The 14,344-nt window shown below is 34.5% G+C and overlaps 1 protein-coding gene across 1 annotated transcript in view; it reads right to left on the bottom strand.

The window, feature by feature from the left end:
* Positions 1 to 2,916: 2,916 nt before the first annotated feature.
* Positions 2,917 to 14,344, bottom strand: part of LOC110111994 (FK506-binding protein 5) — a gene marked incomplete in the record, with an annotated part of 30,608 nt that continues 19,180 nt past the window's right edge. The window contains 2 exon segments of the mRNA XM_020844066.2: positions 2,917 to 4,241; positions 6,986 to 7,110. Coding sequence (XP_020699725.1) covers positions 3,164 to 4,241; positions 6,986 to 7,110 — 1,203 coding nt within the window.

Raw genomic sequence — 14,344 nt, 5'->3', positions numbered from 1 at the left:
AATAAAATTTAAGATCATCCTAATTAATAGAAAGGGGAGTGTTAAACATATCATAATTTTTTTTTTTTGCGTTAGCTATAAATCATATTAAAAATAAAATTCATATTAATTTATTAAATTTTTTTATACTTTTAATTTGATTTAAATATTAGAATAATATATAAATAAATATAAAATTTAAATTTTAGATATGACGCGAATAGATAAGAAATTTTATGCTGATATCGATGACTGGAAACAAGAGGAGGCCCGTGCACGAATTTCCAAAAGTCAATAGATCGGAAAGAAGAGGCCCGTGCACGAATTTCCAAAAATCAATAGATCGGAAACAAGGCCCATGCACGAATTTCCAAAAATCAATAGATCTCGTACCTGGATCTATTGATTAGATATAACATATTCCGATTAATTTTTTATAATCATTTATTTATTTAAATTAGTATATTAAATATGATTAACTGAAAATATAATTTATTCATCGTAATAAAATCAATAAAAAAATTTTTATTAAATGCAATGATAATCCTATATATTGACTGTATAATACAAGTTGAACATTAATAAAAAAATTGATATATATATATATATATATATATAAACATATTTACATGACAGTTTGACGGGAAATTTTTTTTTTTTTTTTTTGAGATTAATATTATGATATAATTTATATCGGAACATATAAATTATATATTTTATCTTCAGAGTAATAAGAATTTGATATGTCATAAAAATAATCTTGATGGAACAATAACTCTTGAGGTAAAATCAAATTTAAAAATTTTTTAAATTAAATTTAGGGAACCATTCGAATTCCGATTTCAAACAAAATTTATTGTTGAACTGACAATCTCGAAAAGACGAACACACGACAACAAAATTTGATCCAATTGAGTCTAAATGGGTCCAAATCAAAGACCCGGAAGCACATTTCAAAGGTTCAAAATCATAAATTTGATAATCAAATAATTTCTAAACATGACATGCTTAATAATAGAATCGAGTGGCTCACGAGACGAAGCCAATGATGCCTAGATTGACAATATTTGATATCATTAAGATACTCAAATATTGATAAACGGTCCACGATCAGAAAGAGTCGATATAGTATCATCTTGTCAAATCACTCCAAACATGTCATTTGATCTTCTCCCTATTTATTGGGCACGCCCACTAAAAAAATTATAAATATATCCTTATTCTTTCATTGAGTGGGGACCCAAGCAAGGAAAGGAAAGGAAGAGAAATTAGAGTTTTCTTTCATCAAACTCTTCCTCAGCCACCACCCAGCCACCGGCCATCACTGGACATTTTGTCAAGACTTCCACCTGGCCATCAGACCGAACAATCAGACTTTTGTTCGCTATAACCATATTAAAAATAAAATTCATATATAATTTATTTTAAAATAATATAAATAAATATAAAATTTTAAAATGTTTAGCATATTGATGCGAATACATAAAAAAATTTTATGCTGATATCAATAAGTGTGAAACGAAGAGCCCGTGCACGAATTTCCAAAAATCCAATGGATTTCGTACCGGGATCTATTGATTAGTTATTACATATTCCGATTATTTTTATAATAATCTTATTTAAATTAGTATATTAAAAACTGACAATTAAATTGATTTTCATCGTAAAAAAAATTAATTTATTAAATGCAATGATATGATTGCACTTATAAAATTTTTGATTTCTTTTAGATTTGTATTAATCTTTTAGGTATATATATATATATATATATTAATATATATATATATATATATATATTATATGTAAAAAAAATAAAAATTGAGAGAATATTATGATAAAATTTATATCGGAACGTAAAATGTTATATATTTATTTTGAGAGTAATAAGAATTAAGTATTGTATTTGATATAGCATAAAAAATTAATCTTGATTGAACATGAATCTCGAGGTAAAATCAAGTTGGAAACTTACAAAATTAAATATGGGACAATTTGAACTTCGATTTCAGCAAACTTATAGTTGAATTGAACATCTCGAAAAAAGGACTCAACGACAACAAATTTAACCCAATTTGAGTCCAAATGGTTCAAATCGAAGACCTCCACCCAAGCAAGGAAGAGAGGAAGAGAAATTAGAGTTCTCTTGCCACCACTCTTCCTCGACCTCCACCCAATCACCGATCGTTGTCAGACTTTCGCCAAACTTCTACCGGCCACCGACCATCGTCGAACTTTCGCTGGACTTCCGTCCGGCCACCGACTATCATCAAACTTATGCCCAACCATCAACTGTGTTCGACTTTTGTCAGACTTCTGCTCGACCATCAATCATGGCCACAAATTGTTGTTACATATTGAAGTTCCAATAGGAAGTGCCGATCTTATTAATATCTTCAAGTCAAGAGACCGAATATTCTATTTTATTTGCAAAGTTCATATTTATAAAATGATTAAAATGATGGATATGAACATGGCACAAAAATTAGAATTCTCTTGCCACCAGACACTTCCTCGACCTCCACCCAATCACCGATCGTTGTCAGACTTTCACCAGACTTCTGCCGGCCACAGACCATCGTTGAACTTTCGCTGAACTTCCGTCCGACCACCGACTATCATCAAACTTATGCCCAACCATCAACTGTGTTCGACTTTTGTCAGACTTCCGCTCGACCATCAATCGTGGCCACAAATTGTTGTTACATATTGAAGTTCCAATAGGAAGTACCAATCTTATTAATATCTTCAAGTCAAGAGCCCGAATGTTCTATTTTATTTGCAAAGTTCATATTTATAAAATGATTAAAATGATGGACATGAACCTGACACAAAAATACAGGGAGGCATTCCCATCCTTTGCTTATCATTTGGGACAACTTTCTTACTGATTTTTAAAACAATTTTTTAGTACACAAAATTTTAAGTTCAAAAAATTTGTGTGCTCAAAATCTGCTTTATAAAATAACAAGAAAACTATCTCAAATAAGAACCTAAAAGTTAATCTCTGCATTGCCTACTAGTATTAACAACATAGATTTTTGTACAATGTAAGAGCATGAATCATCGGCGAAAAAGGATTAATATTGCCGACCCCACGTAGTGAGGCAAAGACTTGATGTTGCCGTTTTTGTTGTTGTAAGAGCAGAAATGAACTATACTGGAGCAAGAAGAGAAGCTGATATAATCAGCCAACAGAATCTTCAATCATCACTTCAGCACCATTTGTTGCATCATCTGAACTAGAATCACCATCAGAATCATTATCATTTTTATCACTGGGTTCACTATGGTTACTTCCTTCCTCTGTTTCTGCATCTGAAGGAGACTCACTCTGTGTCACACCGACAAATCCAGGAAATTTTTGCTTGAAATCAGGTTCAACTATGTCAATCATGGCGGAAAGTGCCCGGTGCTCTCTAGTAAGTTTGGTAATGCCGCGAGCAGAATTGCTCTGACTCCCTGCAGCCTGACCTTCAGAACCAAGCATCAGAAATGCAGTAGCAGCATCAGCCTCGGCACCTGTACCATGATCTTCTGGAGATTCATTCTCCCCATAAACTGATGGAGCGGTGTCAATTGCCCAGCTCCCTGCAGCTTCTGAAGCTAAGAGATCAGCAGTTCTGATTGTGCTGGCTTCAGTATCCTCCTTTCTCTGCTGGGATGATGGGCTAGTTTTGAGATCTTTCTGGTCAACTTGGGCTTCAATTTCCTCATCAATCTGCATAGTATCTCCAGCAAGGTTGCTGCATTTGAGAAGAGCAAGAGCAGCAGAACCTCTTTCATCCACTTGGCTTTCAGTTCCAATAACACGTTCAGTATCATTTTGGTTCAAATCAGGAACAATTTCTGTTCCCACACCATCGATATCAGAGCCAAAACCTCGAGAAGCCAACCTATCAACACCTCCACCTTGTAGATCTTGAGTGTTACCATCTTGGCTATCATTTTGACAATCATTCTTCTGGGTGGTGCATACGGCTTCATCATCATCGTCGTCGACGTCACAGTCATCCTTACTATCAATTTTGAGGAAGGAATTCTTCTGAGTTGAAGCACTGGAAGACTCTTTGGGATTTCCTCTAGGTTGGGCCAAATTAAAATTTAGATTAACAGGCATATTTAAATCAACAACAAATAAGGAGTTTTCATAGTTCTCCTCATCCTCCAAGGCCTTTTGCATTGCCTTCAGCTGCTCTTGCTGCTTCGAAAATAATGCAGAAATCTCCTCAGTCGTGGAGTAGAAAGCCCTCAGTTGGGTTTCCCTAGGTAAATATGAAGGAGTGATATAAGAACCAGGTCTTCTAGAACAATCAACATATGTAGTGGCAGCTAGCAGAATTATTTATCAATTAAATAGCACGGTGAAGCATGCGCATTGGTATAGAAATTAACTAGAGCAAAGTCAATAACAAAGCATGCCATTCATGTTGGCAGACCGGCATTTCATGTGTCGTATCTATTCCAACTAGATGGACCAAGTTTAAAAGTTAGTTAAATTTTTATAAAGAAGTTTTTTTTTTTAATGTGGAACAAAGTTACATTTACTCATTTTATTAACTTTATCAAGCATAACATTTCAAACTAGGTGGAACAAAAAGAACGTACAACAAATGTTACGACTTGTAGGGATAAGCTGGAGGAATTATTGCAGGACTAGATGACTTGTTGTGCTACTCTTCTTATTTCATCAAATCAGTGGCCTATGATTTGTTTATTGCTAATTTTATGACAACCATAATGTAAATATTGTGGGAGTCGTGTCGCAACCAAATTAAACCGCATGTAGCAGAAATTTGGTTGGCTCATATACCTTTGATTAGTTTAAAGAGGGAGGAGCGGTACTTGCCAAATAGAGTGTTGCATCAATTTAGAGATATGCCATGTATCGATGTGGCACACATGGATTCCCATTTCAGATGGGTGGATGGCCAAGGAAAGAAAGATGTGGATTGAGTTAGTTATCATCAGAAATATATTGCTTTTAGGGATAACAAAAGAGCTATGTCGTTGAAGATCATGACAAGGAGGACACGGAGCATGCTTTAACTCGATACATGCAGTGGAACAGATCATGGGCATCACTATACTTATTTAAGGCACCATCTGATCCTTCTAGGTAAAACACCATGAAATACATTGAATGGGGTCTAAACCATTTCATTAATACTAGAGTCTAGTGGTCTAAATCATCATTTTACACAATATGATTGCCAAAAAGGTAAAAACCGCACTAGAAACATGCATATCAGAGAAAGCATGGGAAGAAAATATGCACTTATAAAACCTGAATATTCATATACTGCATTCATGAAAAAAAAAACATTCAACTCTCGTGGTGACATGTCATGAACCAAGTAAAATAGGATTGTTGGCCATAACCAGCTTAGTGAAGAAAGGCAAAGAGAAAAATATCAGTTGTGAGCAAAATAAAGCTGATGAAACTAGATATGCAATGCCAGGAAAATAATCAATTGATAAGTTTGATTTGGTTTACGAAAGAAATAGATACAAACATAAGTGATGAAAAGTTTGGTTTCCATCCAGCTTGATCATGGATGGACTATTATGGTATCTAATCCCATTAAAATTAGGGGCGTCAATAAATGATCAAACCTGAAAATCCGACACAAACCCTACCAACAAAATCCGGGTTCGGATTAACCTGTGAACCCATTTTTTACTCAAAAAAAGCCCATTTAATATATTATTTCTTTTTTTTACATGTGAGTATAATGTTATTATGTTTTATCAACCTAAATTTATAATTAATAAGTTAAAAAAATTAATTAAAATGAGTTAAAAGTTGAGTTCAAGTCATTCAGGTTGCTAGCGAGTCGGGTTCGAATTGATGTTTTTGACCCGTTTATTAAACGGGTTAATTTCGGATTGAGTAGATTGAAACTAGGTCGGACACAAACCCAATCCGTTTTGACACCCCTAATTGATGTTGAAGAAGTGTGTTGGTTTGTACAATCTAACCTGAAACATCATGTCACACATAACTATTCAAAGCTGTCCCATAAATCTATTGAAAAACCCAAAGCTTGGCTAGCAAGGTTGCAATAATTTAATTTTACTTATGATGGAACCCCTCAACTAACCCAGCTAAATTTCTTACAAAAAGCTAAATCTGCCAATAAAATATAAGCATACTTCCAAGCATTAATGAATGGCCAGGATGGAGACCAACCATGTCTAAACCCAGGCCAAGAACTGAACCAAACCCAGGCAAGCTCCAGTGAACTTGAGGTTTCAAGTCTCATTCTCATAAAGCCGATTTGCCGAATAATTGGGTCAATCAAGCCAAGTGAACCTTGCAGCTGTGCTCAGGTCATGTTATAAAAAACCTATCATGGATTATAATAGCTCATAACGTAAGAGAAACCAGAAATAAAACAGGTTTTTTCATACAAGGAAATTGTATTCATGTACACAAGGAAAAATCAAATGAATTGTCTATATGTTTGTCGAAAATGATAATAGATTAGAAAAGAGCATGTCATGCAAGTAGAGCCAACAAGGATTTGGTCAGGGTTCATCTTAATTGAAAATAAGATTTAACATAAGTTGTAACAAGGTCCTCAGGTTCCTCAAGATTACAGATATGATAACATGGGTTTTATTAGCATCAATCCTCATCTCCGTTTCTTCTAGAGTTCTCCTCATTTAATTTTTTACCTACATTCAACTTATCATGCTACGACCGTTTAATCTCCCTATGTTTTTTCAGTAAAATGTATAGGTTTTCAATAAAGTTAATATAAAAGGAGATTTAGGCCCGGTTCGAGGCTTATTTTCTCCTTCTTTGTTTTGAAACGACATTTGTCGTTGTTTGAATATGCCGCTTATGTGAAAATGTTTTTTGCAGAACTTCGTTTTTTTTTACTGTTTTGAGAAGTTTCTTGATATATGCTTCTCCGTTTGAGAACTCCATTTGCTCCATCGTTTTTAAAACTATCTTTTACAAAAGTTAAGGGATAATCAAACGAAGCCTTAATATGCTTACCGTAGAATAATTCTTTCTCTAGCACCCTGAAACCTTTGCTTTTCAATGGAAATATCACGAATTGCTGCAGCAATTTCAAGTTCAAGCGATGAAACTTTAGCCCATGCTTCTTCCCGTGCCACCTGCTAACAGAAAGGCACACAAGCTTTCTCAGGTATAGGAAGAAGATAGAAGTATAAGTAACCAAATGTATCTGATAGGCAAAACCAAAACCTTCTAAAATTAATCAAAATAAAATTTTTATGCAAATCATTATAGAGTTTCTATAAGAGACTCTTCAGAAAGTGGAATGGATCTCTATTTGCATTGAAATTTGTGGATTTGCAACAACACGAATCTGCAAAATTGTAACTTATTTCTGGAACAAAAATTTTTAATACCATTTGGCTTTCTCATGTTGAGATTTGTGCATTAATTTAGAAGAACAAGTTCTCTATTTAAGATAGGGATATATTCCTAGATCAATATTTTTTTATATCTGAGAATCAAACTAAATCTTTTGTAGATATTTGCAAAAAAATATTAAAACAAAAAAGTTCACATATCATTCCATAAAGTTCCTCAGGAATATATAAAAATGAATTCTCTAAGGGAACTCTGTCCCATGTCTCATAAGTATAAAAGCACATACAATTTAATATGACCTAATCAAATAAAGTGACAAACTTATACAAATGTAATGCCCAATAACTTTAACAAAAGAGAAATTAACAGAAAATTAAATAGCCTCACTAAGCCATAATTCTAATCGCATAGAATCATCTCAATCAAAGTTGTGATAGTCCAGAGTCAATCTGCAGGTATAGTTGATTTGCATCAACTACCTTTCGGTAACAAGAACTTTCCTTTGATAATGAAAGTAATGGAAATTATAAAGAAGATCAAGAGCCAGACACTAAGAGAGAATAAAAACTCCATCAAAAGAAATGTCAACATGAAGCAAAAGAGGCTCACAAGTGCCTTGATATGAAATAACAAATCTTCAATATTAAAAATAAGATTTATATTTATGTCATGTAACAAGTCAATAATGTATGCATTGAGTGTAAATTTTACAGTATAAAGTAAAACGGTCCTCGCTTGGAGCTTTTTTTATGTGTTAGATGGAGAACGCATAGGTCATGTACAAAAAAAGACAATTATCTTTCAATTCCTGTTACTAATGAGAATTATGGCTTGACCTTGTTCATTCTATTCACTAATTTATTTTTTAGCAACAGCATGTAACTTATAAAGTGATCCACAAAAGATGAATCAATATCTAAAAATGAATGTGGAGTAACACATTACAGGCATCCTGGGTGAAACACCATGAAATACATTGAAGGGGGGCATACCTATCATTTTATTCACAACTATTATATGAGCATTCTACCATCAGTAAGTGTAGATTCCAATTTCCCAAGCTATATCAAACAAGACACCTAAGGAGATTGCACAAGCTCCCATTCAGTTTCTTAGTCTAATCATTTTTAAGGGTAAAAGGAGATGAAAATATTAGATCAGTGCCTAGAAGTTTCTAAGATATTTCCCATAGTGAATCTAACATCAATCTGAAAACATGGAAAGAGGTAGTCCACAAAGATGAACTACTTCCAAAAGAACAATCTAGCTGCACGTCTAAAGCATCGATAGTATTGGAGCATTGGAAAAATGGGTCATCTTCAAAAGTCTATCTAGCATCATGAAGAGCAAATAATAACCATATACAGTCCTAAATAAACATAGTATAAAGTTCATACTTATATCCTACTAGGGTGCCTAAGGAAAAGTTAAAATGTATATAATTCAATACTTTGCATCATAATTTTGTCTTGATGACACAATCTACATTGGCTAGGTCCTCCACCATCATCATGCTTATGAGCATCAATAGATTCTTATGGGGACATCAGATTGTGGAGAGTCTATCAGAGACGTGGTCGTCGATCTACGGCCACGATTGAGTCATTGTATTTCTGAGTTGTTTTATGTATTTTCTTATTTATGATGTCATTTGTATTTGCTTTATTAGTTTGCTTTATTAGTTTCCCGTTGTACCCTTTTATTAAGGGAGTTCGTATGTAAGCCCTAGGGGCATTGTCGTCCTTTTATTTTTGTAAATCTTTGTACGAGGCTATTTATAGCCCTAGTGTTTTTCATTTGAGGTTAATGAATGATTGTTCGAAAATTGTGCTTCTCTTTGCTTGAACTCTCATGAGAGCTTGAGATATTGGAGTGAGATCCCTACGAGAGGGAGAATTGTGCATCACCCACAAACCTAGACGAGTCGGGTTCGTGATTCTACCTTCTCTCTTTCTTCCCTCCTTCCCCTACCACCACCGGCCTTACCTCCCCTCCATCGCCTTTGTCCAAACTTTCTTCATCACCCAACACCCCTTCTTCCCACCCACTGAATTCCCCAACCCACCTCCACCTAGCCGCCGGCTCCCTTACCCGAACCCCAAGAAAGCCGCTGGCCCCTAGCCCCTTGCCCTCTCTTGGATTTACTCCCTATTTTGGATTGCCATAATTTGGGTAGATTTTGAATTCAAATTCACCCAATTTGAAATTTAAAATATTTCATAAATTATAAAATCTATTTTAGGAAAATTTCTAAATCCCTCCCCATTGGATTTTAAATTAATTTGGAATGAATTATTTCATTCCAAATCTAATTAAGGAAACATTAAAGCCTCCTTAATTCCCCCCCCCTCCCCTTAAAGCTGCCAGCCCCCTCTCTCTACCACCCCCTCTCTCTTCTCTCCAATCCCCTCTTAATTTCTATTTCCTATTCGAGGTTGAAATATTTAGAATAGATTTTGAATTCAAATTCACCTAATTTGAAGTTCAAATCATTCCTAAAATCCTTGAATCTATTTAAGGAAAGTTTCCAAATTAGACCCTATTTGAATTTTGAACTAAATGGGATCTAATTAAATCTTTCCTAATCTCTAAATCTAAATTAGAAACCCAAATCTCTTTCCCCCAATTCCCCCATCCCATTAAAGCCGCCGGCCCCCCTCTCTACCCACCCCCTCTCTCTCTCTCTCCAATCCCCTCTCTCTACATTAACACCTCTTTCCCCTCTAGGAATTAAATTCGACTTGACTCCTAATTTCCTCCCAATTAGAAATCTGAAATTTATTTCATATTTTTAATTTGATTCCTTCCCTCTTAACCTACTTCTCCTCTCTCAAACCTCCTCCCTTGGCCGGCTATACTCCCTCATCTCCGCTTCAAGTTTGAGCTTCTTTCTCTCAAACGGAGTTTCAAGATTGTGTTAGGCCAGCCCAAGAGGGGTCGGTTGCTCCTATTGAACCGGTGGACCGGTTTACTACTACAGCCGCCAGCCTAGGAAGGGGAGAGAGAAGGGGCCGACGTCTCCTATGGGGCCCACACCTCAATTAAACATTGTTTTAATTATTGCTTTGGGAAGGACTTAATTAAATATTGCTTTAATTATTGCTTTGGGAGAGAAAAACTCAATTAAATAATGTTTTGGGAGGGAACAACTCAATTAAATATTATTTTGAGAGGGAACAACTCAATTAATATTGCTTTGGGAGGGAACAACTCAATTAAATAATACTTTGGGAGGGAATAATTCAATTAAATATTATTTTGGGAGGGAACAACTCAATTAATATTTCTTTGGGAGGGAACGACTCAATTAAATATTGTTTTGGGAGGGAAAATTTGAATTAGGGGTTGTGTAGGGATTTTGTAATATTCTTTGCTGTAAATAGTATCTCTTGTAAGGGTTAGAGTTTCATCTTGAATTTGGCTGAAATTTAAGATCTCTTAGATTTTAGGTTTTCCTTTGAGCTCTAGCTGTGTCTAGAGATTTGGGAGAGAAAGATCCTCCTCTCGAATAGAGGATCAATTGTATCTTTGTATTTTCCATTTCCATTTCGCCAAATATTACAAATTAACTATTTTCCTGTTTTTGTGTGTATTTTTGTGAAGAATTCTCGTTGTTTTTCGAAGATTAATAGGAAATACTTGAGATCATCAAGTGTTTCCTATCAGATTGCTAGTGATCTTCGGAGGCGACCGCCATCTAGCATTCATGAATGGCCGATCCAGATCTTGATTACGGCCTCTCCTACGACCAACACGGATTTGTTTGCATCTTGCATTCGACCTTCTTCGACGTCAATCTGCGCATCGATCACACCGTAGAAGAGTATGTATAGCACATCTTGGACACCTTGGTTGAGACTATTGAAGAGCAACTTGGTACCGTCCAGTGGAGGATTACAACCGATCCTTGACGAAGGTATTCTATTCTTCCTCTTCTTGTATTTCTTAAAGTCTAACCCTCTTCCTTGTGGTTTGATTTTAGTCATGAAGATCATGTTCTCTTAACTCTGCCGAGCATTAGTAAACGTAGGGATTGAGTGCACTTAATTTGTTTCTAATCTTATTGTTAGATTAGGGATTTTCGTTGAAAACTATTATATTTGCATGTTGTTGATTTTCTATGTTATTTTGATGATTCAAAGCTCTTATTGTGCAACTTAGCCTAAACAAAAGTGACCATTCCATTTTACTTTATCGTTTTATTTACTAGTAGTTCTAATCTTTATTATTCTAATCAATATATCGTATAAGTTCTTTTCAAATTATTGCATGCATTGTAGTCCTACATCAGATTCTTTTAAAGATTGATTATGTTACCATGTCCAGCATGGTTAGATATTCCACAAGCGTGCCATTACCAAACCAAGAAATCAACATTACGGACTAGGCAATGCATAATTGAACACCTTTTGAAATAAACCCATTCCATAAATAGAATGGATAGGATGAATATTGAATCACACCCTTAATGTCATTGTAAAGAATCTAAAAGTTTGGGCATCAAAATAGGTCTCTTTTAGTTGCTTGAAACTAGTCCACTAGTATGTATTATGTTAAACAATAGACATATGCGAGTAATGACATCAATCAGATGCAACTAAGAACATTTGTAGGTTTGTTGCCTCTTCTAACTTCATGTTTCTAGACAAAGTATATTCTGATAAATATTTCAACCCATTTAGCAATTATAAGAACTGATCTTCATTTGCACGTTTGCATATTGATAAATTATGGGACTAATATATAATACCCAAGTATTCGAATTAAATGTAAGTATAAATTTTCAATAAATGTTAATTTATCTTAATTAAAATCTACTTTCAATTTCAAGCATTTTGATATATAGAAGTATATACAAAATATGAATCTAATTGTATGTGTATAGTTATTGACTTAATTATTGTTTATGTTGGCAACAGTTAATTAGATATTTACTATATACTAATATTAAATTAATTATTGTATATTCAAGCATTTTGGACAATTGATTAAATATTTTCTTCTATGTCCTGCATATAGATTAATTAGGAATAGTGGCAGAATGATGGGACATCATAGCATGGAAAGTATATCAGAGGCGTGGCCGCGGCCGTCAATCTACGACCACGATCGAGTCTATGTATTTTTGAGTCATTTCATGTATTTGTTTTCTTTTATTATGTTATATAGCTTTTATTATTTATGTGTATTTGTTTTCCCGTTTTACCGTTTTCTTAAGAGAGGTCGTATGTAAGCCCTAGGGGCATTGTCATCCTTTTATTTTTTTGAGTCTTTTATACGAGGCTATTTATAGCCCTTATGTTCTTCTAAGGATAATGAATGATTGAATGATAAAATTTCTTCTCTTTGTTTGAGTTCTCATGAGAGCTTGAGAGATTGGAGTGAGGACCCTTGGAGAGGGAAGTTTGGATCATCCACCAACCTTGAAGACGACCGGGTTCGTGGTTCTTTCTTTTATCTTTCTTCATTTGTCACCAAGCCGCCGGTCGTGAAACCTATCCCATCCCATCAAGCCGCTGGCCACCATAAAACCTCCACTCGCCATCGGGTAAATTCAATTTCATCCCCACCATCATCCGACGAACCACACCCTCCTCACAACCCCATCAAAATTCCCCTCTCAAACCCACCAAGCCGCCGGCCTCACCTCCCTCCTCCCTCCAAAATTCAAATCTCTATTTGAATACTTTCCATAAATAAATATTCTTGATTTGGGAAGATCTAACATTAACACTTACTTTCCATTAACAATATCGTTGCCAGGTCCCAAGTCCTGGATGAGAAAAGTGGAGGGTTGCGTTAGGTAGTCGACAGCCAGCGTAAAACTTGTCGAATAATCTTGACATGAATCCTTTAAAAAATTGTGTTAATGCTAGGGCGTTCCCTGGAAACGACGCGCTGTATGGACTGACTACAGTGACAAGTGTGCAAGGGCCGCTGCACCGGCGCTCAGGTGCAGTGTTAAATAAGCAAGTGTTCTCACATCAAGGACGGATGTAAGCAAAGAAGCTAGTCCATGAAACTAAAATTAGGATAGGAACTTGAAATATAGGCTCCCTTACAGAAAAATTAATGGAATTAATAGATATTATGATTCATAGGAAGATAAATATTATGTGCATTTAAGAAACTAAATGGGTTGGAGAGAAAGCTAAGGAGATTTATAGTTTAGGATATAAATTATGGTATTCGAGTAGGAGTTGTACTAGAAATGGTGTAGGCGTGATTATAGATAAGAGTTTAAATGATAATATTATAAAGATTAACATAATTGGAGATAGAATTATAGCTTTAAAGATTGTTGTTGATGCTATGATTGTTAATATTATAAGTGCTTATGCTCCTCAAGTAGGTTTGGATATGAGTTCAAAATTAAAATTTTAGAATGACTTAGAAGAATTAATACAAAATATACCTCTTGAAGAAAAAGTTTTTATTGGAGGAGATTTAAATGGACATGTTGGTAGAGAGGTAGATGATTTTAAAATCATCCATGGTGGCCATGAGTTTGGAACGATAAATGAAGGTGGTAACACTATATTAGATTTTTCTTTAGCTTATAATTTTTTAATAGCTAATATCTTATTTAAGAAAAGAGATGAGCATCTTATCACTTATAAAAATGGATATAGTAAAACGCGGATTGATTATTTTCTTATAAGAAAATTAGATCGTTTAGATTGCAAAGATTGTAAAGTTAATCCGAGTGAAAATTTATGTACCCAACATCGATTATTAGTTTTAGACTGCAAAAAATAAAAAATAAAGTAAAACGATTTTCTAGAATTAGATGGGGGCATTTAAAGAATATTAATAAAAGTATTTTTGAGAGTAAGATTTTAGATCTTAAAATTCTGTCCGTGCATGAGGATGTCAATATTATATGGGAAAAAGTGGCTTGTGATATTAAGACTATTGTAAAAGATGTGCATGGAGTTTCAAAGGGAAAAGCTCCTAATAGTAAAAATAGTTGGTGGTGGAATCCAAATGCGCAAAAAAAGATAAAAAAATAAG

The sequence above is a fragment of the Dendrobium catenatum genome, unplaced genomic scaffold, assembly GCF_001605985.2.
Source record: "Dendrobium catenatum unplaced genomic scaffold, ASM160598v2 fragScaff_scaffold_1521, whole genome shotgun sequence".
NCBI classification, from domain to species: Eukaryota; Viridiplantae; Streptophyta; class Magnoliopsida; order Asparagales; family Orchidaceae; genus Dendrobium; species Dendrobium catenatum.
This window is presented reverse-complemented; position numbering and strand designations above follow the sequence as displayed.